At 46.7% G+C, this 20523-nt stretch overlaps 1 protein-coding gene across 4 annotated transcripts in view; it reads right to left on the reverse strand.

Annotated features, from left to right (window-relative positions):
• Positions 1-20523, reverse strand: part of Sdk1 (sidekick cell adhesion molecule 1) — a 788311-nt gene that overhangs the window by 144591 nt on the left and 623197 nt on the right. For 3 of the 4 annotated variants that reach the window (XM_048330089.1, XM_048330099.1, XM_048330108.1), the window contains 3 exons: positions 9406-9521; positions 7515-7707; positions 2524-2622 (listed from right to left, as the gene is read on the reverse strand). In XM_048330089.1, the coding sequence (XP_048186046.1) occupies positions 2524-2622; positions 7515-7707; positions 9406-9521 (408 nt within the window). Of the gene's footprint in view, positions 1-2523; positions 2623-7514; positions 7708-9405; positions 9522-13416; positions 13724-20523 lie in introns of those variants that run through there. The other variant, XM_048330114.1, reaches the window with a different exon arrangement.

A 20523-nucleotide genomic window follows, 5' to 3' on the forward strand; every position in this document is an offset into this window, starting at 1 on the left:
CATCCTTTCCAACATGGCCCCCTGAGCATGAGGTGAGGGCGCAGGGCCAGGCTCTCAGCTACCTGCAGTGGCACGTGTGGGCACACTGGAGATGGCAGAGCCTCCAGCAGCATTGTGGGGTGGCAGCAAGCACAGCTTTTCCTTTGCTGAGCTGGCTAATACACATCAGCGCGTAGGGTGCCATGGCTCAGGAGGCTGAGAGCTGAGTTCAAAGCCAGCCCAGGGAAGACAAATAGGAGAGCCTCATCTCCAATGAACCTGCAAAAAGCTGGAAGGGGAGGTGTGACTCAAGTGGTAGAGCACCAGCCTTGAGTAGAAAAAGCTAACGGAGAGCATGAGGCCTTAAGTTCAAGTCCCAGTACTGGCACTAAAGAATAACAAAACAAGCCCACTTCCACAGAGTGGACTTCCCGTGGGAATGGCAGCATCTTCCACGGGTGATTCATGTGTTTGGGGTGCCACAGTTGGGCAAAGCCTCTGGAGTGGGGATGCAGCACTAGTACTTACTCCTGAGGAGATGGCTGGGTGATGTCCAATCTCCCGCCCTAGCCCTTCTCGGCAGAGCTCCTGGGGACATGCACCCAGACTCTGGGACACAGGTATGTTTTCCAGTATGGACAGGAGGGGAAGGAGGCGCAGGCCATGCCCCATCCCCTGGAGAAGAGGGGCTCAGACTGGGCCTTGGCTGCTGGCCACGGCAGCACAGTCACCTCTAGTCCAGGACAGCAGAATCAATCTGACTTGCAGAGCCGCAGCTCCGAAGGTCAAGTCTCACAATAAATAATCGACGGCTGCTTGTAACTATAGGTGTTTGTTTAAATAAAATACGAAAATGAGTTCATTAGGCCCCATTAGCTGGCGGGAACAGATGATCATAAATTGGAAGTATTGGCAACACAGCTTAGCAGCGCAATGCTGTTTCATCTCTGCTGACATGCCCGTAATTTCTCCTCAAGCCTTGAAACAAGGATGGCGTATGGGTGTTCAGAAGGGGCGGGGTGTGGTGGTGGTGGGGGTTGTCTGAGACAGAGGACTGCAGCCTTCTGCTCAGGCCCTCTACCAAGGAGTCTAGGCTAGGGCTCTAGAACATAGCAGAACATCTTGAAAAGCCCTCTGGGCAGATGGGAATTGCCTGCCTTTTTCACTCTGAAATCAATGCTAAGTGTGGCTCTAATTCAGCTTCTGGAATTGGTCCCCGAGGGTCTGAGCTGGGAAGACTTTCCTTCCCCACAGCCCCTGCTGCTATGCTGATCAACCCCCTCCCCACTCAGCTCCATGTCTGGGTGTCAAAAAGCAATTGTAGACTGAACTAGGTCACTGTTGGCCACCGTGTCCTGCTCTGTGCCCACTTTGGTATAGTCCTTTTATGCCAGGCACTGGGGAGCCCTTCTTATTTACGATATGGCTGGCAGTGACATCCAGTTCCCACAGGGAGGTCAGGGTTCCAAGGGTTTCAAAACATGAGCTTCCTGAAGGCAGGGCTCTGTAGGAAGGTTGAGTCCACTTAAAAGGTAGGGTTAAAGAGGAGTGCAGTTGTGCACACCTGAAATCTTAGTTAAAAGGTAGAGATAGGAGGACTGCTGTTCCTGAACAAAGAACGCAAGAGCTTTTCTCCAAAACAAGCTAAAAAGCAAGGCAGCTTACTCCTGTAATCCTAGCCAGTAGACTAAGGTCTGGAGGATTAGGGTTCAAAACCAGCAGAAAAGTCTGTGGACTCAAAACAAACAAACAAACAAACAAACAAACAAACAAACAAACAGGAAAGAAGCAACAGCAAAAAGCAAGTGTTGGAGGCATGATTCCAGTACCAAAGCAAGCCAAGCCAGGAGCGCAAACCCTAGTACCACAAAACCACATTACCACAAACAACAAAGAACCTAAAAGCAAAAGGGCTGGACACATAGCTCAAGTAGTAAATGGTCAAGTGCTTTTCAAGGTAGAAGCTAAGTTCAAACCTAGTACTGGTTTGAAGAAAAAAAAAAAAAAAAAAGGAATTAAGCCAGGCGAGGCGGTGCATGCCTGTAATCTTAGCCCTCCGGAGGCTAAGGCAGGAGATCCTTGTCCTTCACTGTGTTATTTTCAAAGGGCTCTTGGGTTGTTAGCACATAAACCCCATGGCCATGGGGACTTAGTAAGCTGAGCTCAGGTACTTCATTGGTCCAAGGCTTTGTGGAACCCCCACTGAGAGCTATGGCTGGGAGGAGGAGGAGGTGCTTCTGGGTGGGGGGAGCACACAGGGGAGCACATGGTCACAGTGCATGGCTAGAAGTCCTAGGCCCGTGGGTGCCACCTGCAGGCTGACCCAGGAAGGCTCATGATGAGGAAAACCCCCAGCTCTGAGGCTACTGCTGCCTGGGGCAGGGAGATTTGTGGGTTGGGGCTGGCCCACACTAGGAAGACACCTCAGTCACTGCCCCCTGAGGGGCTGCGAGGGCCGGCATCAGCAGTGTGCCGTGAGGCGGCAGATACCCCTTTGTGTTGGGGTGCCCTTAGGGGTCTCTTTCCCACAAGCAGGGTACTCACCTGTGATGATGCCGTTTCTCTCCAGGGGCTCCTGCCAGCTGACTTTGAGAGAGGTGTCCAGAATTTCTGTGAAGCTCAGGTGTCCCACAGCTCCGGGTTCTACCAATTAAGAACAGGACAACAGTCATTCCAAGAGCCCAGATCTCTTTGATCAGTTCTACCTATGGAAAGGAAGTGGTGAGCCAGGACTGGCAGAAAGCTGTAGGAAACATCTGGAAGAATAGAGGAGGGACAAGGGACTTGGTGCTAAAGACGTTTTGGCAATCATTCCATATATTATTTTTCCAAGCTTCCTCCTGGCCACACAGAGAACTGAAGTGAGTGGCCACAAGAGATTTAACCACAGTCCGTTTTCTTTCTTCTTTATCCAAATCTAGCAGAACAAACACAGACTGCCCGGATCCTGAAAAGCAATCACGTGGTGGTGTGTCGTGTGTCTCTGGCCAGGTGTTTGCAGCTATGGTTCTGGTTTGCGTGGGGTTTACAGGGCTGTAGAAGCCAAGACAGGGCCAGCCCATGGCTCCAACCCCACCTCGTCCCAGAGGGGGTGCAGCCCCAGCCTTCTCTCCCCAGTGGATTCCTCCTCCAGCCGTCCTGCCAACAGGGAAGGTGCAGCAGAGCTGGCTGTGAGATCCGGCTGTGGAAGAACTGTGCAATTCTACTAGCCTTAGTGTGCTCATCTGTGAAATGGGGAACGTAAAAGAATCTCTGCAAGGGAACTGTGGGGATAAAACTGAATAATGAAAAACATAACTATGTTAGCATTCTTCCCCCAGTATGGAGAAAATGCTAAGTATGATGATGATGATGATGATGATGATTTTGTGCTAGTACTAGTACTAGTAGCTCTTTTCCGCCCAAAGCTGGTACTCTACCACTTGAGCCACAACTCCATTTCTGGCTTTTTGGTGGTTAACTGGAGACAAGAGCCTCACTGACTTTCCTGTTCAGCCAGGCTTGAAACCATGGTTCTCAGATCTCAGCCTTCTGAGGAGCTGGGATTACAGGCATGAGCCACCAGCATCAGCTGATGATCATTCATGATATATATTGAGGTATTTTCCACTTGCTTCCCAAGCAAGGAGAATGAGGAAAAAGAAGAGGAGGAGGAAGAGAAAGAGGAAGAGGAAGAAGACAGAATTTTCCAGGTAAGAGCAAGAAGAAGGCCTGGAAGCTGGCAGCCTGATGTAAGCTTGTGGGGTCCTGCTTTCATAGCTCTTTTGGGCGAGCCTCAGCTGGCTGGGTCACTGTACCCCTCACCCCAAGGGGAGGGGAACCTCTCCCCTGCTTTTGCCAGAGAAGTTAGTAATCTCTGTTTCCTAGCGCCTTTGGGAAGAGGAGAGAATGTTATCTTGGTGCCTTCCACCCCCAGGGCACCCAGGACGGTCAATGGATGCCATCTCCTTATCTGTCTACCCTTTCTTTACCCCTCCATCGGCTCCAGATGTTTATTAAGGCCAATGGGGGGAGGGGAAGAGGGTGTCAGAGGGGAAGAGGCTGACTGGGAAGGAAATCTGTGACAAAAAGGTGACTGGTGAGATACACGACCCAGGCTGCCCAGGTCCCTTCACAGTGGCAGCAGCCGTGGGGTCTGAGGGAACAGGTGGAAAAGGAAGCAATGGGGAGGGCCTGGGAGGCGCCACCTGGCAGGCAGTGCTGGGTCCATGCTCAGACTCCTCTGCTTTCCTGTCATCCTACGGAGCCAGCCACCTCTTTGGGAATGCCCATGCTGTCCCCTCCCCAAACCCTTCCAGGAGAGGCGTAAGAAACAGCATCCTAAACAGAGCCAGCGAGACAGAACCTGCAGTTCAAAGGCAGCACTGGAGTCAAAAGGGACAAAGAAGGCCCCTGGGGGGGAGAGAGGATGCTGAGTGAGCCACAGGAGCCTGTGAGCTGCCATCTCTGCGGTGTGGTCAGTGCGTCGCTGGACTCCACCAGGCCCCCTTCCCTTTGGGCCCTCACCGGCCTTGTTTGCACCGCTGGCAGATTTTCAAGAGAATTCTATACCCAGTTCCCAATTCATACTTGGACAAAGCCTTCTAACACCAACTTTTGATTTAAAAAAAAATAATAAAATAAAGCGTTAACAGCCTCGGAAAGTACACTCGCTTGGGTGAAGCCTGCAAAAGTCTTTATGGATGAGCTCAAACCTTCTGACAAACGCCACTTTTCTCGCGTGGAAGACAGTAAAATAGGCCGCTGTCAGGGCCAGCTCGTCCTCCCCCAACCGTGAGCTCCGAGAAAGACATTCTGACAGGTTTTTGAACTGACTTGTTCTCTTTCGATCGATGGAGTAGCAAAGAAAGCTTTCTGCTGCTTTTATATTCCCCGTGTTTCTGCTTCCTGGATTGCAGCCCGTGCGGCTGTGTCCTCCAGCCCTGGCAATGGCTAGGCTTCGATTTATAACCTGTTACTGGCCCCTCCCCCGCGCCTGCGTTTCCCTGGGGCTTTGGGAGAAAGAGGCCTTCTGACAGGTGGGGCGAGCTGCAAATTCTGCTTTTATGAGGGTTCTGTGTCCTTCCTTCTAAATAGAATGAGTAGGCTGCCTGCCTATGAAAAACACTGTGGTCAGTGAGAAAATTCTACAAAGGCGGCATGACTTCCAATTTTATCTGATGGGGCATACAGAAAATTGATGACTGAAAAGCAGATACCGTAAAATAAACATATTTTTAATGAACTCACTGAACATTCATCAAGAGGAAACACATCGGGGGACTGTCAAGACTGAACAAATTCAAAGGGGCAGAAATGAGACAAGGTGTATTCTTTGGCCATCATGGAGATCAATAGCAGAAAGACAAAAACTATCTTCACACAGGGAAATGAGCTAGTGCACTTCTAAAGAATTCATAAATACATACAACTGAATGGAAGCAATGGTCCAGAATGCAGAAACTCGTGGAGCAGCCAAGGCAGCAGAGAGAGTGAAATGTGTAGCATCAAATACTTACATTAGGAATAAGTGCAGTTCTCAGATAAATAATCCAAAGATCTATGTCAAGAAATGTGGAAAACAAGAGAAAAATAAATCCAAAACATGCAGAGGGAGGGTAATTATAAAGACCAGAAACTGATGACATTGAAAAGGAAAAAACAGAGAAAATAAATGCTCTCTTAGAGGAATGACAAGGTCCAAAAGAAGAAAGGCACAGGCCACTAATGCCAAGAATAAAATGGAGGATGTTTGTACAGCTTCTGTAGCCATTAAAAATATAATAAGGAGCCAGGCTCTGGTGGCTCAAGCCTGTAATACTAGCTATTCAGGGGGCTGAGATCTGAGGATCTCAATTTGAAGCCAGCCTGGGCAGGAAAGCCTGTGAGACTCTTATCTCCAATTAACCATCAAAAAAGCTGAAGTAGAGCTGTGACTCAAGCAGTAGAGCATTAGCCTTGAGTAAAAGAGCTCAGAGAAAAGTACCCAGGCTCTGAGTTCAAGCCCCAGGACTGGCACGTGCACACACACATTACACACGCACATGCGCACACACACTACACACACACACACGGGATTTTTAGAAACAAATTTACACTCATAAATCCAAACTCAAAGGAACAGTTCCACGTAAATCACACACTATTAACACTCAATCAAGATAAAACAATCTTAATAGTCCTATAACTACTAAATGAACACCTCCCCAAAGAAATCTCCAGATTCGGGAGTTTCATTGGAAAATTCTACCAAACATTGAAAACAGAAAACAAAACCATCTCTCCTAGAAAACAGAGGAGGAAAAAAAAATGCTTCCCAATGTAATTTACCATGTGAGTATTGCTCCAATAAACCAAAGACACCACCAGGAAAGAAAACCAGAGATGAATATCTCCCATGAATTGTAGATCCAAAAATTCACCATAAAATACCAGCTAAGTGAATCCAACAGCATATAAAAAGAATTATTCACCGTGACCAAGTGGGATTTATTCCAAGTACACAAAGCTGGTTCAACATTTCAAAATCAATCAATGTAATCCAACATATCAACAAGGTAAGAAGGAAAACCTACACAGCCACATCAACCGAGACAGGAAGTGAAAGCACGTGAAAAAAAAGAAGTCCAGCATCTAAGCACAACACAATTCTCACCAGAGAGAGCAGGCGGTGGGGGCAGAGCTCAGGGAGGCGAAGAGCATCTCTATAAACCTTCCCACCTCAGAGCAAGACACTGAAGAGACAGGCAAGATGGGCTCTGGCCACGCCAGCGCTGTGTGGGAAGCTTAGACACCATCTCTGCTTCCCAAATAGCATGGATTACAGGTGTGTGCCACTACAGCCATCCCAAATACAAAGGTATTTTGATAAAATTTGGATCTTAGTTTTGTAGATTCCCCCCCACCATATTGAAGACCACTTTCCCTCAAATTTTTGATATTCAAAAAAAAATTTTTTTTTTAAAAGTAGCTCCAAAATGTTTATCACATTGTCATTTTGTATTTTTTTTTCTTTCTCCCCCCATTTGGGACTTTTGAATGTTTTCTCCCTTTTGGTGAAATTTCAAGTAACTGTAGCAAGCTTCCTTGAGTACATGGGCCATGATGTTTCTCAGAATAAACGAGTCTCTGTCCAGTCAGCTGGGCTGAGAGCAGAGCAGGGGCCCGTGTGAACCACCCTCAAGGGCAGAAGGCAGAGTCAAAGTGAGGGGGCTGAGAAGAGCCAGGGTGCCAGTGCAATGCCGCTTGGCAGGACGGAAGACAAGCGGGGAGAGGCAGTAATGGAGTCCAAATCTGGGTAGTCAATGAGCTCAGCAAGACCAAAGGAGTGCCACAGAGAAGAACCAGCCCTCCTGTGTCTCCAGAGAGCCCTCCTGCTGGCCAAGGAGTCTTCCTTCTGCGTTCCACGGGCCTCCTTCCAGGCAGTGCTGCGCCTTTCAGGACCTACTTGCCTGAGCCTGCAGATTGCAAGCGCTCTGAGAGGCTCCCTTCAGCCAGTGTTGCCCTGCCCCGTGTGGAAAGGCCTCAGGGTTAGATTCACGGAGAGAGATACTCACTGTCCTCGTGGGTCCACACAAGCTGGGGGGTGCTGGGAGGTCCGTCCCCTGGGGTGGTGAAACACAGCACAGACGTGAAGTAGGCCGTGAACTTCTTCAAGTTGGTTATATAGCCGTGGTGGATGCCATGGAAGTCTGGCGCGATGGTGACCACGGTGACGGCCTCAGGGGCATCTGCCGGCCAAGCTAGAAGCTGGGGGGCGGGGAACAGGGGCCAGGTGGGGTGGGGGAGGAAAACATCCTTCAAGTTACATTTCTTCACTCAAGTCTGTATTAGAATTTTATTTTTGCTGCTACTGTAGCAGTGTCTTTAAAGAAAATAGTCATTATTAAAAAGTCATAAATCCTACATTTTTGAATCTTACTTTGAAAAGGTCGAGTTTAAAAGATATCTCAGAGATCTGTATATACCTATATTTTTATTTACCTTTATCTAAATAAAATAGCCACTTTAAGCTCATACTGGAATGATGCTTGCGCTCTTAAACTGTGGATTGCATAAAACTTTGTAGATTAAAAAAAAGATGTTAACAGTTCATGTATTTTTTTAACTGTGAGGGATAAAAGATGATATCATCTCCTTATCTGACTGAATCAGTATCAGGACAGGAACACAAATATGACATCTACTGTGACTCAAAATAGCTCCAGTAACAATCATCTCCACCACTTATAACTTATACCACCCTTGTTTCCTGAAAAGGAATTTTAGGAGATTGTCAGCAATTTTAAAGAAAGAGCTCTCTCTCTCTCTCTCTCTCTCTCTCTCTCTCTCTCTCTCTCTCTCTCTCTCTCTCTCTCTCCCTCTCTCTCTCCAGGAAAAGTTGCTTGCATGAACTGGCAACATTATGTACTCTAGAGTTTTAATTCTGTGGACATCCCTACATCTCCAGGACTAATTAGTCAGCAGACTGGGAGATACACAGCACACCTGTGCCCATCAGCGTGACAATCAAGCCAGCAAATAAAAGCAGTGGTCTCACCAATCAGACCTGGCAGGAGACTCAAGGGGGTGGACCATCTGGCTCGATCAATATGACTTTTTATTCTTCAAGAAAAGTTTCTGATTTTAGGTATCTCTCAGTGGGGAAAGAGCAGAGGCAGGGCAAATTTCTAGCTATATCTGCCCTCCCAGCATACAAACACATTTTTTTTTTCTAGGTTGAATCCAAATTGGGGGGTGGGGAGAGCCATATGTCTGTGAAAGGCTATCTTTGAAAACAAAAGGATGCAAGGATTTGGGGTTCCTCTTTGTGAAGGCTTCCCTGAGCCCTCCATTATGAGAGACAGGTGGACATGTCTTGTACATTGATGGCAGAGACTCCCAACTCTGGCCAGAAGTTGATTTAAAAAAAGAGAGAGAGAGAGAGAAATCACATATTGGAAATTACAAGCAAGCCCATGTATCAAGGCCTCTAATGGAGCTGGAGCAGGTCCTCAGAACAAGCTGGCCCCGGTGTTACAGCAGACCTCTCCAGACAGGGAGGAGAGAAGGCAGGAGCCTCCCTCATCATAACCTCATGAGCATCCTTGCCCTTGGTTGGGGGTTGCTCTACTAGGGGGGGTCACCCTTCCAAGAAGAAGTTGTTTGGACACATGCTGTGTTCAATCAACCCAGATAGAGTCCCCTGGGGGTTTCAGACCATTCTCATGAGAAGCTAGTCTTTTGTGTCTGAGCTATTCTCCTGAAGACTGATCATTTTGAGCTTCTTAACCAAGGACTGGATGATAAACAGTGACCTCACAAAGTCAAGCCTATCTGCATTGATGATCTGCTGCCCTGGCTTCTTGATGAGATGAAAAGGGGAGGGGAAAGGTGGCTCCCTGCCACATGACAAGCCACGGCAGCCCACGAGAACCACTGAGGAGGCTCGAGCCCCAGCCCAGGTACCTTGTATCCCTGGTTGATGCCGTTGATGAACTGCTGCGGGGGAGGGTTCCACAGGAACTGCACGGTGGTGGAGTTCATAGCCTCGGCCTGCACGTGCTGTGGGGGCGCGGTGGGCACTGTTCCAGGGCGGTCATTGAAGACAGTAAAACAAATGGCAGGAGGCCCAGTGGGGAGGAGAGACGAGAAAGAAACCCTTAGCTGCCACTCAGGATTCACAGGCAATTACAGCACCAAAGACGGAAGGGTGATGGATGTTTTGGAAGCTAATAGCGGCATTACAAAGCAAGAGAATCGGGCGATTTCTCATTTTCTGCTGTGAAAAGAGTTAGTTCTTGAATGCAGAGCAGAAAACTGGCCTGGACCCATGTTCCCATCCCCAATGAGGCTATCCCAGGGATCCACAAGCAGAATCTCTACGTGTTTTGATTTTGGTGCTGTCTAGGGCTTGAATTCAAGGCTGATGATCTACCACTTGAGCCACAGCTCCATTTCTCTCTCTCCAGTTGTTTTTCCAATCCTAATACGGAGAGCAAGGCACATTGTCACCTATACTTCCATGATCTAAATCCTTCTTTCCCTCCCTCCCTCCCTCCCCTTTCTTCTTTCTCTTTCTTTCTTTCTTTCTTTCTTTCTTTCTTTCTTTCTTTCTTTCTTTCTTTCTTTCTTTCTTTCTTTCTTTCTTTCTTTCTCTTTTCCCTCCCTCCCTCCCCCCTCCCTCCCTCCCTCCCTCCCTCCCTCCCTCCCTCCCTCCCTCCCTCCCTCTCTCCCTCCCTCCCTCCCTCTCCCTCCCTCTCCCTCTCCCTCTTTCTCTTTCTTTCTCTTTCTTTCTTTCTCTCTTTCTTTCTTTCTTTCTTTCTTTCTCTTTCCCCAGTGCTAGGGATTGAATCTAAGCCTTAGGAACATGCTAGGCAAGCATTTTACCAGGTCTTGAATTATTCCTTACATAAAAACCAAACCAAACTTCCTCCCTTCCTATATAAGTAGCAGGTACCTAAAACTTGCTTTGGCTGTTGGGCACTGACTCCTTACTTGGGCCCACAAATTAACTCGTGTGTGTGTGTGTGTGTGTGTGTGTGCATGCCAGTGCTGGGCCTTGCACTTAGGACTATCCTTTAGCTTTTGTGCTCAAGGCCGGCACTTAAAACATTTGAGCTGCAACTCCACTTTTGGCTTTTTGTGGTTAACTGGAGGTAAGTGTCTTGAAGGCTTTCCAGCCCAGGGTGGCCGAGTAGTGAGAATTACAGGCATGAACCACTGGTGCCCAGCTATGAATTAACTAAAAGCAGGACAAAAGCCAGACATTCCAGCTCCATTTTGTATCTATGTTCTCTGCCCTGAGTTTGCAGCCAGTCACTTTGTAGGTATCTTAGAAGCCAGAAAGGAATGGACAGGAGATGGGAGCCCCTGCTAGGGGTCAGTGACTGATGGTGCCAAGGACCTACCTGGCCGATCCTGAGACCATGGTCTATCTGGCCCCCAGCCACTGGAATATGCCTGTGACTGGAACTGCTTACCCATACCTCTCTCTTCTTGCCCCCAGGTTTTTGTCTGCTTGTACCCTGAAAATGTTGAAGATGTCCTGAGGTGCTGTCTTCCCATGGCTGCCATGGATCCTTTCTCTGCCCTTCACCATGTCTCTTTATTTGGTGTCTAGGGATGAGTGGCCAGACCTGATGAGGAACTTCCGGAAGTTGGGCTTTGAATTCTAAAACTCTGCTCATACATATGAATGACACACTTGCTCTCAAGAGACATTTGTTCTAGGGGTTCTGTTCCCAGCTCCTAGAGGACACGCCCTGGCAGGGGTGGGAGGTGCTGAGCAGGGATGGATGGGGTTTGGAAAAGAGGGTCTGAGGCACTGGGTGGGTCCCCTGGGAATGGACAAGCATACCAGCCCAGTGGCTGGTCCATGTACATGATGGACAATTGAAGCATTGAGAAATTTCTGGAAAAGGTAGTGGTGTCACAGGCTAGCCTTTCAAGAACAACCCTAGAGGAGTGCAAAGAGGGCCCGGCCCCTGAGTTGGGCTGTGGGCCTTTGTAGCACTGTCTTGGCTCTTCAGAGGCTTGTTTCAAAGGTGAGGCACAAAGCTCAAAGGAGACTTTGGCTCCAGGGGAGCAGATCACTGTCCCCTTTGAACCACTGCACTTTCCATGGTTGGCTTCCGCTGGCAGAGACAGGCAAACTTAGGAATCAGGATGCCCCTGCCACCTGCTCTGTTAACACACACTTCCTTTCCATCCGCTGGTGAGCACGGCCCTGGCCTCCCCCAGTCCTTCCCAGGTTCTCAGGAACACTGTACAACCTCCCTTTTAGCACCCATGACATCCCTGTGGATTAACCATGGCCACGGAGTAGACCTGTGCCTAGGATATAGAAAGGAGAGGGGAGAGAGGAGAGGGAGACAGAAAGGGAGAGGGAGAGGGAGGGAATGGCCAACAAGCACCTAGGCGAGGAAAGCACTGCTCACAGTCTCAATGTCCGTTAAAGGCTGAGTGTGGGTAGTGGCAGCCTAGAGCCCCTGGGCGCTGCAGACACAAAGAAAGGAGTGTGCACATACCCACATGCACGAGTATTTTGCTAGAGAACCCTACCGAGCATTTGCAGAATAATTAAACACATGCTCAGTCATCACCCTGAAACCCAAGTCAGGAAAAAATAAAGAACCTTATCAACAGGAAAAGAAACATTCAGCCTACTCTTCCTCATGAATACAAGTTCAAAACACACACAACAAAATAATTAGGAAATCAGAGTCAGCAGTATGTAAAAATCATTATTCTGATCAAGCAGGTCTTATCTTATGAATGCAAGGCTGGGCCAATATTTGAATATCAATCATGTAAAGCACTGTAACAACACAATAAAGAAAAAATGAACTCAATTATCTGATAGGTTCCGAAAAATGGATTTCATAAATTTTAATATCCAATCATAATTAAATAAAAATAAAAACATCAAGAAGTAGGAATTTAAAAGAACTTCACAAGACTGGCGATATGGCTCAAGTGGTAGAGTGCTTGTCTAGCAAGTACAAAGCCCGAGTACTGGCCACAAAATATAATGATGATAATAATAAACAATAAAAAATGAAAAAAAACCCATACTTCATAAACTTGATAAAAGGCATCTATAAGCTACATATGAATGATACTTCATTTAAGGGGAGAGGCTGAGGAGCTGTCTCTGACATTGGGGAGAAGCTACACGTATCTTTCTCACCATTCCTATTCTGGAAGCCCACACCAAAGAAAAAGAAACAAAAAGCAAACAGATTGAAAAATAAAGGGAATGGGGGTGAGGGGCTGCTCCCCATTTACAGACAATATGATTGGCTTCTAAGACTCAACACAATAAAATGTCCCTGAAAAAAGAGAAGTTAGTAGGATCACTAGGTAGAAGATCAAAATTCAAAAATCAATTATATGCCCTAACACAGACAATAAGCAGTTGGAAATTGACATTTAAAAACCATTACCACTTAAAGGAGCAATAAAACATGAAATAAATATAAAACTTAACAATGCACAAGATCTATATTCTGAAAAACTACAGAACACTAAAGAAAGAAATCAAAGCCCTAATTAAGTGATGAGTTGCAATGTATTAGTGGGGTTTGGAAAGAATGCAGGAGACAGACTTAACCTATACTATAGATGCAATCCAATCAGAATCTCAGCTAGATAGGCATACTGTACACAGTGAAATGGTGATTTACAAAATTATACTGAAAAGCAAAGTAACTAGTCAAAATAGCTTTGAAAAAGGATAAACAGCATTACGTAATTTAAAGACTAACTATAAACATACAGTCACTAAAACAGCGTGGCTGGAAAACAGTCCCACTGACCAGTGACATAAACGAAGGATCCAGAAATCACTCACACCTCAGCTGGTTTTCCATAAAAGCACAAAGACAGCACCCCTTTCAACTAACAATGCTGGAGAGAGTGATTGTCCATATACAAACCCAGATGGGTACCTCATGCCACACATGAAAACTCACTCACGCTGGATCAGAGGCTTCCAACGCAAACCTACAATCGTAAAATCCCACGCTAACCCCAGGATGCGCTGCCCACCACAGCCCGGAAACAGCAAAGCCAAGGGACCCTGTGGAAACTTCTCAAACCATAAGCCCAAATAAACGTTTTTGGCCTTTAAGCTGTTCCCCCCGCCTCAGGAATTTTGTCACAGTGACAGGAAGCTGACTGACAAACAGCCACATTCTCTGGGACTGAGGAATTCACCTCCTTCCCTGTGACTTAGCACCAGAATCCTAACCCTTTCATTCCAATCTTGTTGAATATTCTAAAATAAGATACAGAGCATATGCTCTAATAAACATATATAGTAATTTTCTAAAGTTTCAAGAGGCCATCTGCAGCTTTGCTTTGCAGTCATTTTCAGAGGTGTGCTCTGCCTGGTTCTGGTCCTCATTCTGTAACCTGCATGGCCACAGAGAACCAACCCCCCTCAAAATACTTTTCCCTGATTGGTCCCAGGAGGACACGAGGGTCACTTCTCCCTACCTTCATCACTGCCGTATTATATAAAATCTCCAGTCATAGAACTCTTCCACCCCCAGCCCACTCCTCCCCCAAAGTCTCAGGTCTACAGCCTCTCTTCCCACCTTCCTCTTCCCACCCTGGGTTCCACTGAAAACATCATCCACTCTTCTCAGCCTCCTGAGGTTCCCAGATCCTTGGCTTCTCTTTCATCCTAATTATTGTCATCAGGAATGACACAGAAATTTGTGGACAATGGCATTGAAAATTCCTTCAAGCGAGAACAAGAGCTACAGCCAGTAAATCCTTTCTGACAAGGCTTCAAATGAGAGTGGACATGGCAGGAGAGGTCTTCATTATGGAGGCTTCCCTCCCAGCCACTCCTGGAAGACGGCCTTGCCCAGAGCTGGGGTTCCTCCAGGGAGGGGCCAGGGCCCCAGAGCCTCCTTCACTCTGCAGAGCTGGCTCCAGTATAGCCTGGATGGAAGCTACAGAATAAGACCCCAAGGGACTTTTCCCCTCCCCCCGGATAATTAGCATTTAAAGTTTGCTCTTGCCAAGCCCCTAGGGGCAGGCCTTGAAGCAGCCAGGCAAAGTGACAGGAGTTATATTCTTTTCTGGCTTTCACTGCCTTAAAAAAAAATGCACTCTCACAAGATAATGCTCCCCTCACCCCTATCTCCCACTCCTGGGTAGGTTCTCATTCCTGAAGTCTGCATTCAATACTATCCTCTTTCACACCATCAAGGTCATTCACACAGCCAAGGACAAAGAGCTCTGTCCATCACACAGTGCCCAGTGCTTGGGGCACACACGCTGGATCAGAGGTTTCCAACGCAATGACACACGAGAAAGGCAAGGTAGAACAGCTTCACACACAGGGGTTTGTGATGGAATGTCTAGGAGCTGCTTTCCCTACATCAAGATGGAGCTCTCTCTCTCTCTCCCTCCCTCTCTAGTTCCCTTTCTTCCTTCCCTCCCTCTCTTGTCCTGTATTGGAGATTGAATTCAGTCCTTGTGCTTGCTAGTCAGGTGCTCTACCACTTGAACCATACCCCAGAACTTTTGCTTTTATTTTTTTTTTCAGATAGAATCTTGAGCTTTTGCCTTGGCTGGCCTTGGATTGTGATCTTTCTATCTCTGCCTACCTTCTGAGTAGCTGAGACCACAGGCATGCAACTGCCATGCCTAGCCTGGAGTTTAGATTTCTTAGAGAGAAATGACAGGGCAGAGTGGCCCTTCAGAGAGGCCACAGGTGTCAGCAGACACTGGTGTCTTCCAGTGAGCATACCACAGCCATTGCTTGCAGTCACCCGAACTATTGATCTGTTGGAATTACACTGGAAAGCTATCCTTCCACACTGGTACTAAGTGGAAGAAGCCAATCTGAAACCTGTGAGACACTCTAGAGAAGGCCAAAATGTGGCCACAGCAAACAGATCTGTGGTTGCCAGAGTTACAAGCGGGTGGGAATGAGCAGGCAGAGCAGGGAGGATTTTCAGAGCCTGGCATGGGTGTCACCAAAGTGTCCCTTAAGTGGGGACTGCATAAGTGGAGGGACACAGGGACTACAGAGACTCCATAACTTTCTTTACAATCTTGCTGCGAACCTTAAACAGTTCCTAAAAGAAAGTATACATGGGCTGAGAATGTGGCTTAGCGGTACAGTGCTTGCCTAGCATGCACGAAGCCCTGAGTTTGATTTCTCAGCATAGCACCACATAAACAGAAAAAGCCGCAAGTGGCACTGTGGTTCAAGTGGTAGAGTGCTAGCCTTGAGCAAAAAGAAGCCAGGAACAGTGTTCAGGCCCTGAGTTCAAGTCCCAGGACTGGCAAAAAAAAAAAAAAGGAAAGAAAGTATACATGGGGCTCACTCTATAAACCTTTCTGCCCAGCAGCTGTAACATCTGACTCAGGGCCAGATGTGGGAGCCACAAAGCACCGTCCCCAAGCTTTGGTCATCTGATCCAGCAGAGGTGGACTTCCCTGTTAAGTTACTCCTTACACAGAGAATCCTCATAGAGAAGTTGTCTGTGCATTTGCTCCTAGATATTTTCCCCCAGTTAACTGCAGATATATTTTTTTCTTAGTCATACACAGGAAGCACATGTAATAGTTTATTATTCTGTTAAGTGTTTCCCAATAAAGTAAGATTAAAAAAAAATGTCCTTCTTGGGGCTGGGAATATGGCCTAGTGGTAGAGTGCTCATCTCGTATACATGAAGCCCTGGGATCGATTCCTTAGCACCACATATATAGAAAAGGCCAGAAGTGGCGCTGTGGCTCAAGTGGCAGAGTGCCAGCCTTGAGCAAAAAGAAGCCAGGGACAGTACTCAGGCCCTGAGTTGAAGCCCCAGGACTGGCAACAAAAACAAAACCAACCAAACAAAAAAAAGTCCTTCCTTTCTTCCTGGCTAGTAAAATAAATTCTAGCTGTAAAAGAAGTTTTACAATCACAAGCTCTATAATTAAATCAACTGACTTTCTGGTTGTTTTTGTAGTACTGGGGTTCAAACTCAGAACCTTAGACTTGTTCATGGGCTGATATTCTACCACTTGGGCTGTGCCTCCAATCTGGATTTTTGCTGGTTATTTTGAAGATGGAATCTAGTAAACTTTCTGCTCAGACTGACTTTGAACTTCAGTCTTTTAGGTCTCAGCCTCCCAAATAGCTAGGATTGATTACACATGTCAACTATTGCCTCCTGGCTTGCTGTAGGCTTTTGTAGCTACAAATAATTGACTTTTCAATATATTTTGGATCAGAGATGACACGACTTTTATATTCATAAGGGATTTTGTCTTCAAAATTGTAATCTGGGATCAAGTTCAAAGGGATATGCCTGGTCAGTACCGCCTGTTTTGCTTACTGTTTGCTTTGGCTAGAGCCATGAAAACATTTTCTGCTCTGCTAATATGGGAAGCCCACTTGTTCAGACATTGTTATCTAAGGAGTCTCCTTTTCCCCACCTCAGTATTGTACTTACTGAAAAAGGAGTTAGGAGGGTGACAAGCCCAGGGAAATCATGCTAGCACCTTTTCCCAACACAAACATCTTACACAGGGAAAGATGAGACTTGGTAAAATTGTCTGCGGGTATAAAATAAGGAGCCCAAGTATTTGTGAGTGTGGTTATAACTGTATTGGATTGAGCAGGAGAAGCTGGGACCACGTCCTGTGTGCATTTAGTAGCAAAAGCTGAATTCCCTCTGCAATGGTGGAATCACTCATTTTGCTGTGGTGTGTGGAAATTGTCACTCGTGCTTGGGAGTAAACAAGCCCAGGAAATGGGAGAGGTGTCACCTGTGAAGAAAGCTGATAGAACACGCATGGATGATTTGTCAGATGAACCAGAGACAAACAAACACAGGCTAGAGGACCTTTAAAACAAGACGATGGACACAGATATCAGTCATTGTTTGGTGTACAGCTGGAGTTGGAATGTCTCAAGAGAAATTCTCTTGTCAAAAATAGCATTCTGATATCATAGTGTTCACAATGCAAAGATCAGGTGGCACTGTAGGGTCTTGGACTTCATTAGATTTGTTGTTGAGTGAGGAATTCAGATCAGCCAGACATCTTTTACATACAAGGATTTCCCTAAATTCTAGGTCTTACGGGTTTTGATTTTTCTCTAAAACCTTGGGCCTTGCAATTGGTATTTAAAACCCACTAAGGGTTATTTCCTTTAATATCTTTCCCTACATTTGCCTATGATTCTTTTCTCTATATATAATTTTCTGAGTTTTAGATACTTGTAGACAATCAAAATTCATCAACATCATCAGTTATTGCATCTAAACGTAAACATTGAGTATTATGTAGAAACATTTTTTTTTTCCACTTCAGATACATCCATAGGAGAATTCATCCAAGCGTCAATTCCAGTACTTTCATGGTTTTTGTATCTTTACTTTTTGGTGCTGGTACCAGGGTTTGAACTCAGGCCCTCCCTCTCTTGCATCATAGGCCATAAACAGGAGCTCAAGTCCTCTATTAGAGGTGGCAGGGCTCATGGACTTAAGGGTGTGACAATCTTCTACTCAACCTGTGGAGGAGGTCCTCAAATTAGAGCAGGGCCATGCACAAACACAACCAGAGAGGCCTGGCTGGAGGTTCTGATCCAGTTGGCCTCAGTCCAAGAATGAGCACATCTAGAAAGTTCCTAGGCGGGCCTGGTGGTCTATGGCCCATTCTTGAGAAATACTGTTTGGGAGGCCCTTTCTATGATATCCCTTTCCTTCCCTTCCCTGTTGTTACAATTATTATATCTCTAGATTCAGCCTAGTTGACCTGTAGCAAACCCCACTTCCATCCCCACAAGCTCTTCTGCATCTCTCCCACTAGAACTGACTGTCCCTTGCAGCCCACAAACCCTGTTCTGCTCCAGGCAGGTGCCTCCCCTGCACCATCCCTGTGCTCAACGAGAACAACACATGGTGTTTTCATGTTTGACATTTCACGTAAGTCAAACAACATATGGAGATAATATGAGGACTAATTGGGATGCCCCGGAGTAAATCCTAGTTGATCACTAAAACTCATCATTTCTTTAATCCACATCAGAGCCCAAAATAATATAAAACACGGCTAATCCAAAGAAACCAGTACTGACCACGGAATGCATTCCCTGATGTTTTGGAGGTTTTTACAAATATGTTCAATGAAATTAATAATGAAATTAATGATCAAGTGTTGGCAGAGAAATCTGTGGGGATTCATGGGGCAGGGGGACTTGGGTGCTCAGGCCTCGATGGTGGGAATGGCTGACCCTGCGTCCACTTGTCTTCCCCATCATACCCATGTAAACCCACCCCAAGATGTCAAGGAGCCCACCCACAAGGCCCAACATAACTTGCAAAATGTGCTCAGTTGTAGTTGCTAAGACTACTTTGTCTATTATAGATCGGCCATGAAATCACATGTTCTCTATATGATGAACTTTTTCTCTCTCTACTAGAGTTTGCATCCCAGGTCTCACACTTGATAGGCACACACTGTGCCACTTGAACCACTCCCCCAACTCTTTTTTCTTTAGTTATTTTTTGACTAGGATCTTGCATTTATACCTGGCTGGCTTGGACCTCGATCTTCTTATTTATGCTTTCCACATAGGACGGCAGGCAGGAACCACTATGTCCAGCTCTTTATTGGTTGAGATGGAGTCTCACAAACTTTTCTTTTTGGCCAGTCCTGGGCCTTGGACTCAGGGCCTGAGCACTGTCCCTGGCTTACTTTTGCTCAAGGCTAGCACTCTGCCACTTGAGCCACAGTGCCACTTCTGGCCGTTTTCTGTATATGTGGTGCTGGGGAATTGAACCCAGGGCCACATATATACGAGGCAAGCTCTCTTGCCACTAGGACATATCCCCAGCCCTCACAAACTTTTCTTAAGAGCTGTCTTTGATCCACAATCCTCTGGCTCTTTACTAAACAAGGAGTGAGGATTACAGGCATGAGCCACTGTACCCAGCTCATCTTTAAATATTTTCAAGTGCAATGCTGGTTCTCTGGGTGGGTAGTTAGTGTTCCTTGTAGCCTTTCAGGGAGCAGTATGTCAGGACAGGAAAGGTTTTGAGTCCAGGTTCTTTTGTAGAAGACAGGATACAGTCTCTTCTCACTGACTTTGGAATGAACCACTTTTGCTCAGAGGCAAATTTTGCCACAGTTTCTCCACACACTTGGTGGCAATAGCCCAACCCTGTGCAAGAGGGCACTGACTCTTGTGCCACTGCCTTCAAATACACAGTTGACAGTATGGGGGGGGGGGGACAGCAGCATCTACTCAGAACACGTGGGGTTCATGTGCCTCCATTTCTCCAGGAGCCCCCCCCCCAGGAATTCAATGCATATCCCCTTTCACGCAGGAAGGAGAAGCAAGCTCATTATGTTGGCACGTTACCGGCTATGCTGGGTAGATGTATATATTACAATTTGCACATTGGCTGTTATCATTAATTCCAGATCATTATCGCTACAGCTAAGCTGTTGTGTTGTCATGGTGCCTGCAGGTTTGATACACCTGAATGTTCTCACGGCATCAAACATTTCTAGTGTATAATTAGCCTAACAAATCTTTGACAACTCAGCCTGAGCATCTTTTTCATGGCCTTTATAAGAAAACACTTTGACACAGAGCAAGTTCTGTGGGTTCCTTTCTGAACTCATTTTTATTTTCTTCCAGTTGTTTGATTAGTGGGCATTGAGAAGACTTGGGGCTGGTTTTTGGGGACCAGGCCAGAGAACCTCAGCAGCCCGTCCCTCTTAAACTATGATTCCCCCAACTGCCGGTCACAGTAGGTGACACTTCCACGCAGATGGCTTCCTGGTGAGCCTCCCAGCCCAGCCCTGTAAAACATTTCTAGCAGGGAACAGAAGAATGGCTCTGAGTTCAGGTTCCCACATAGGGCTAGGTTTGAGATGAAAAGGCAAGATGAGAATAGATGTAAAGGACCCACACTGTTCACGACAGTGCTCAGAGATGCTTTCCTTGAGCTCTAGGGAGAGCAAGATGAGCCAGCACAGAAGGCAGGCACCAGGCTGAACATGGGGTCACAGCAGCATAGCACTGGGCAGTCAAACAGACTCCACTGGCCTTCTGGTCTCAAT

The sequence above is a fragment of the Perognathus longimembris genome, chromosome 1, assembly GCF_023159225.1.
Source record: "Perognathus longimembris pacificus isolate PPM17 chromosome 1, ASM2315922v1, whole genome shotgun sequence".
NCBI classification, from domain to species: domain Eukaryota; kingdom Metazoa; phylum Chordata; class Mammalia; order Rodentia; family Heteromyidae; genus Perognathus; species Perognathus longimembris.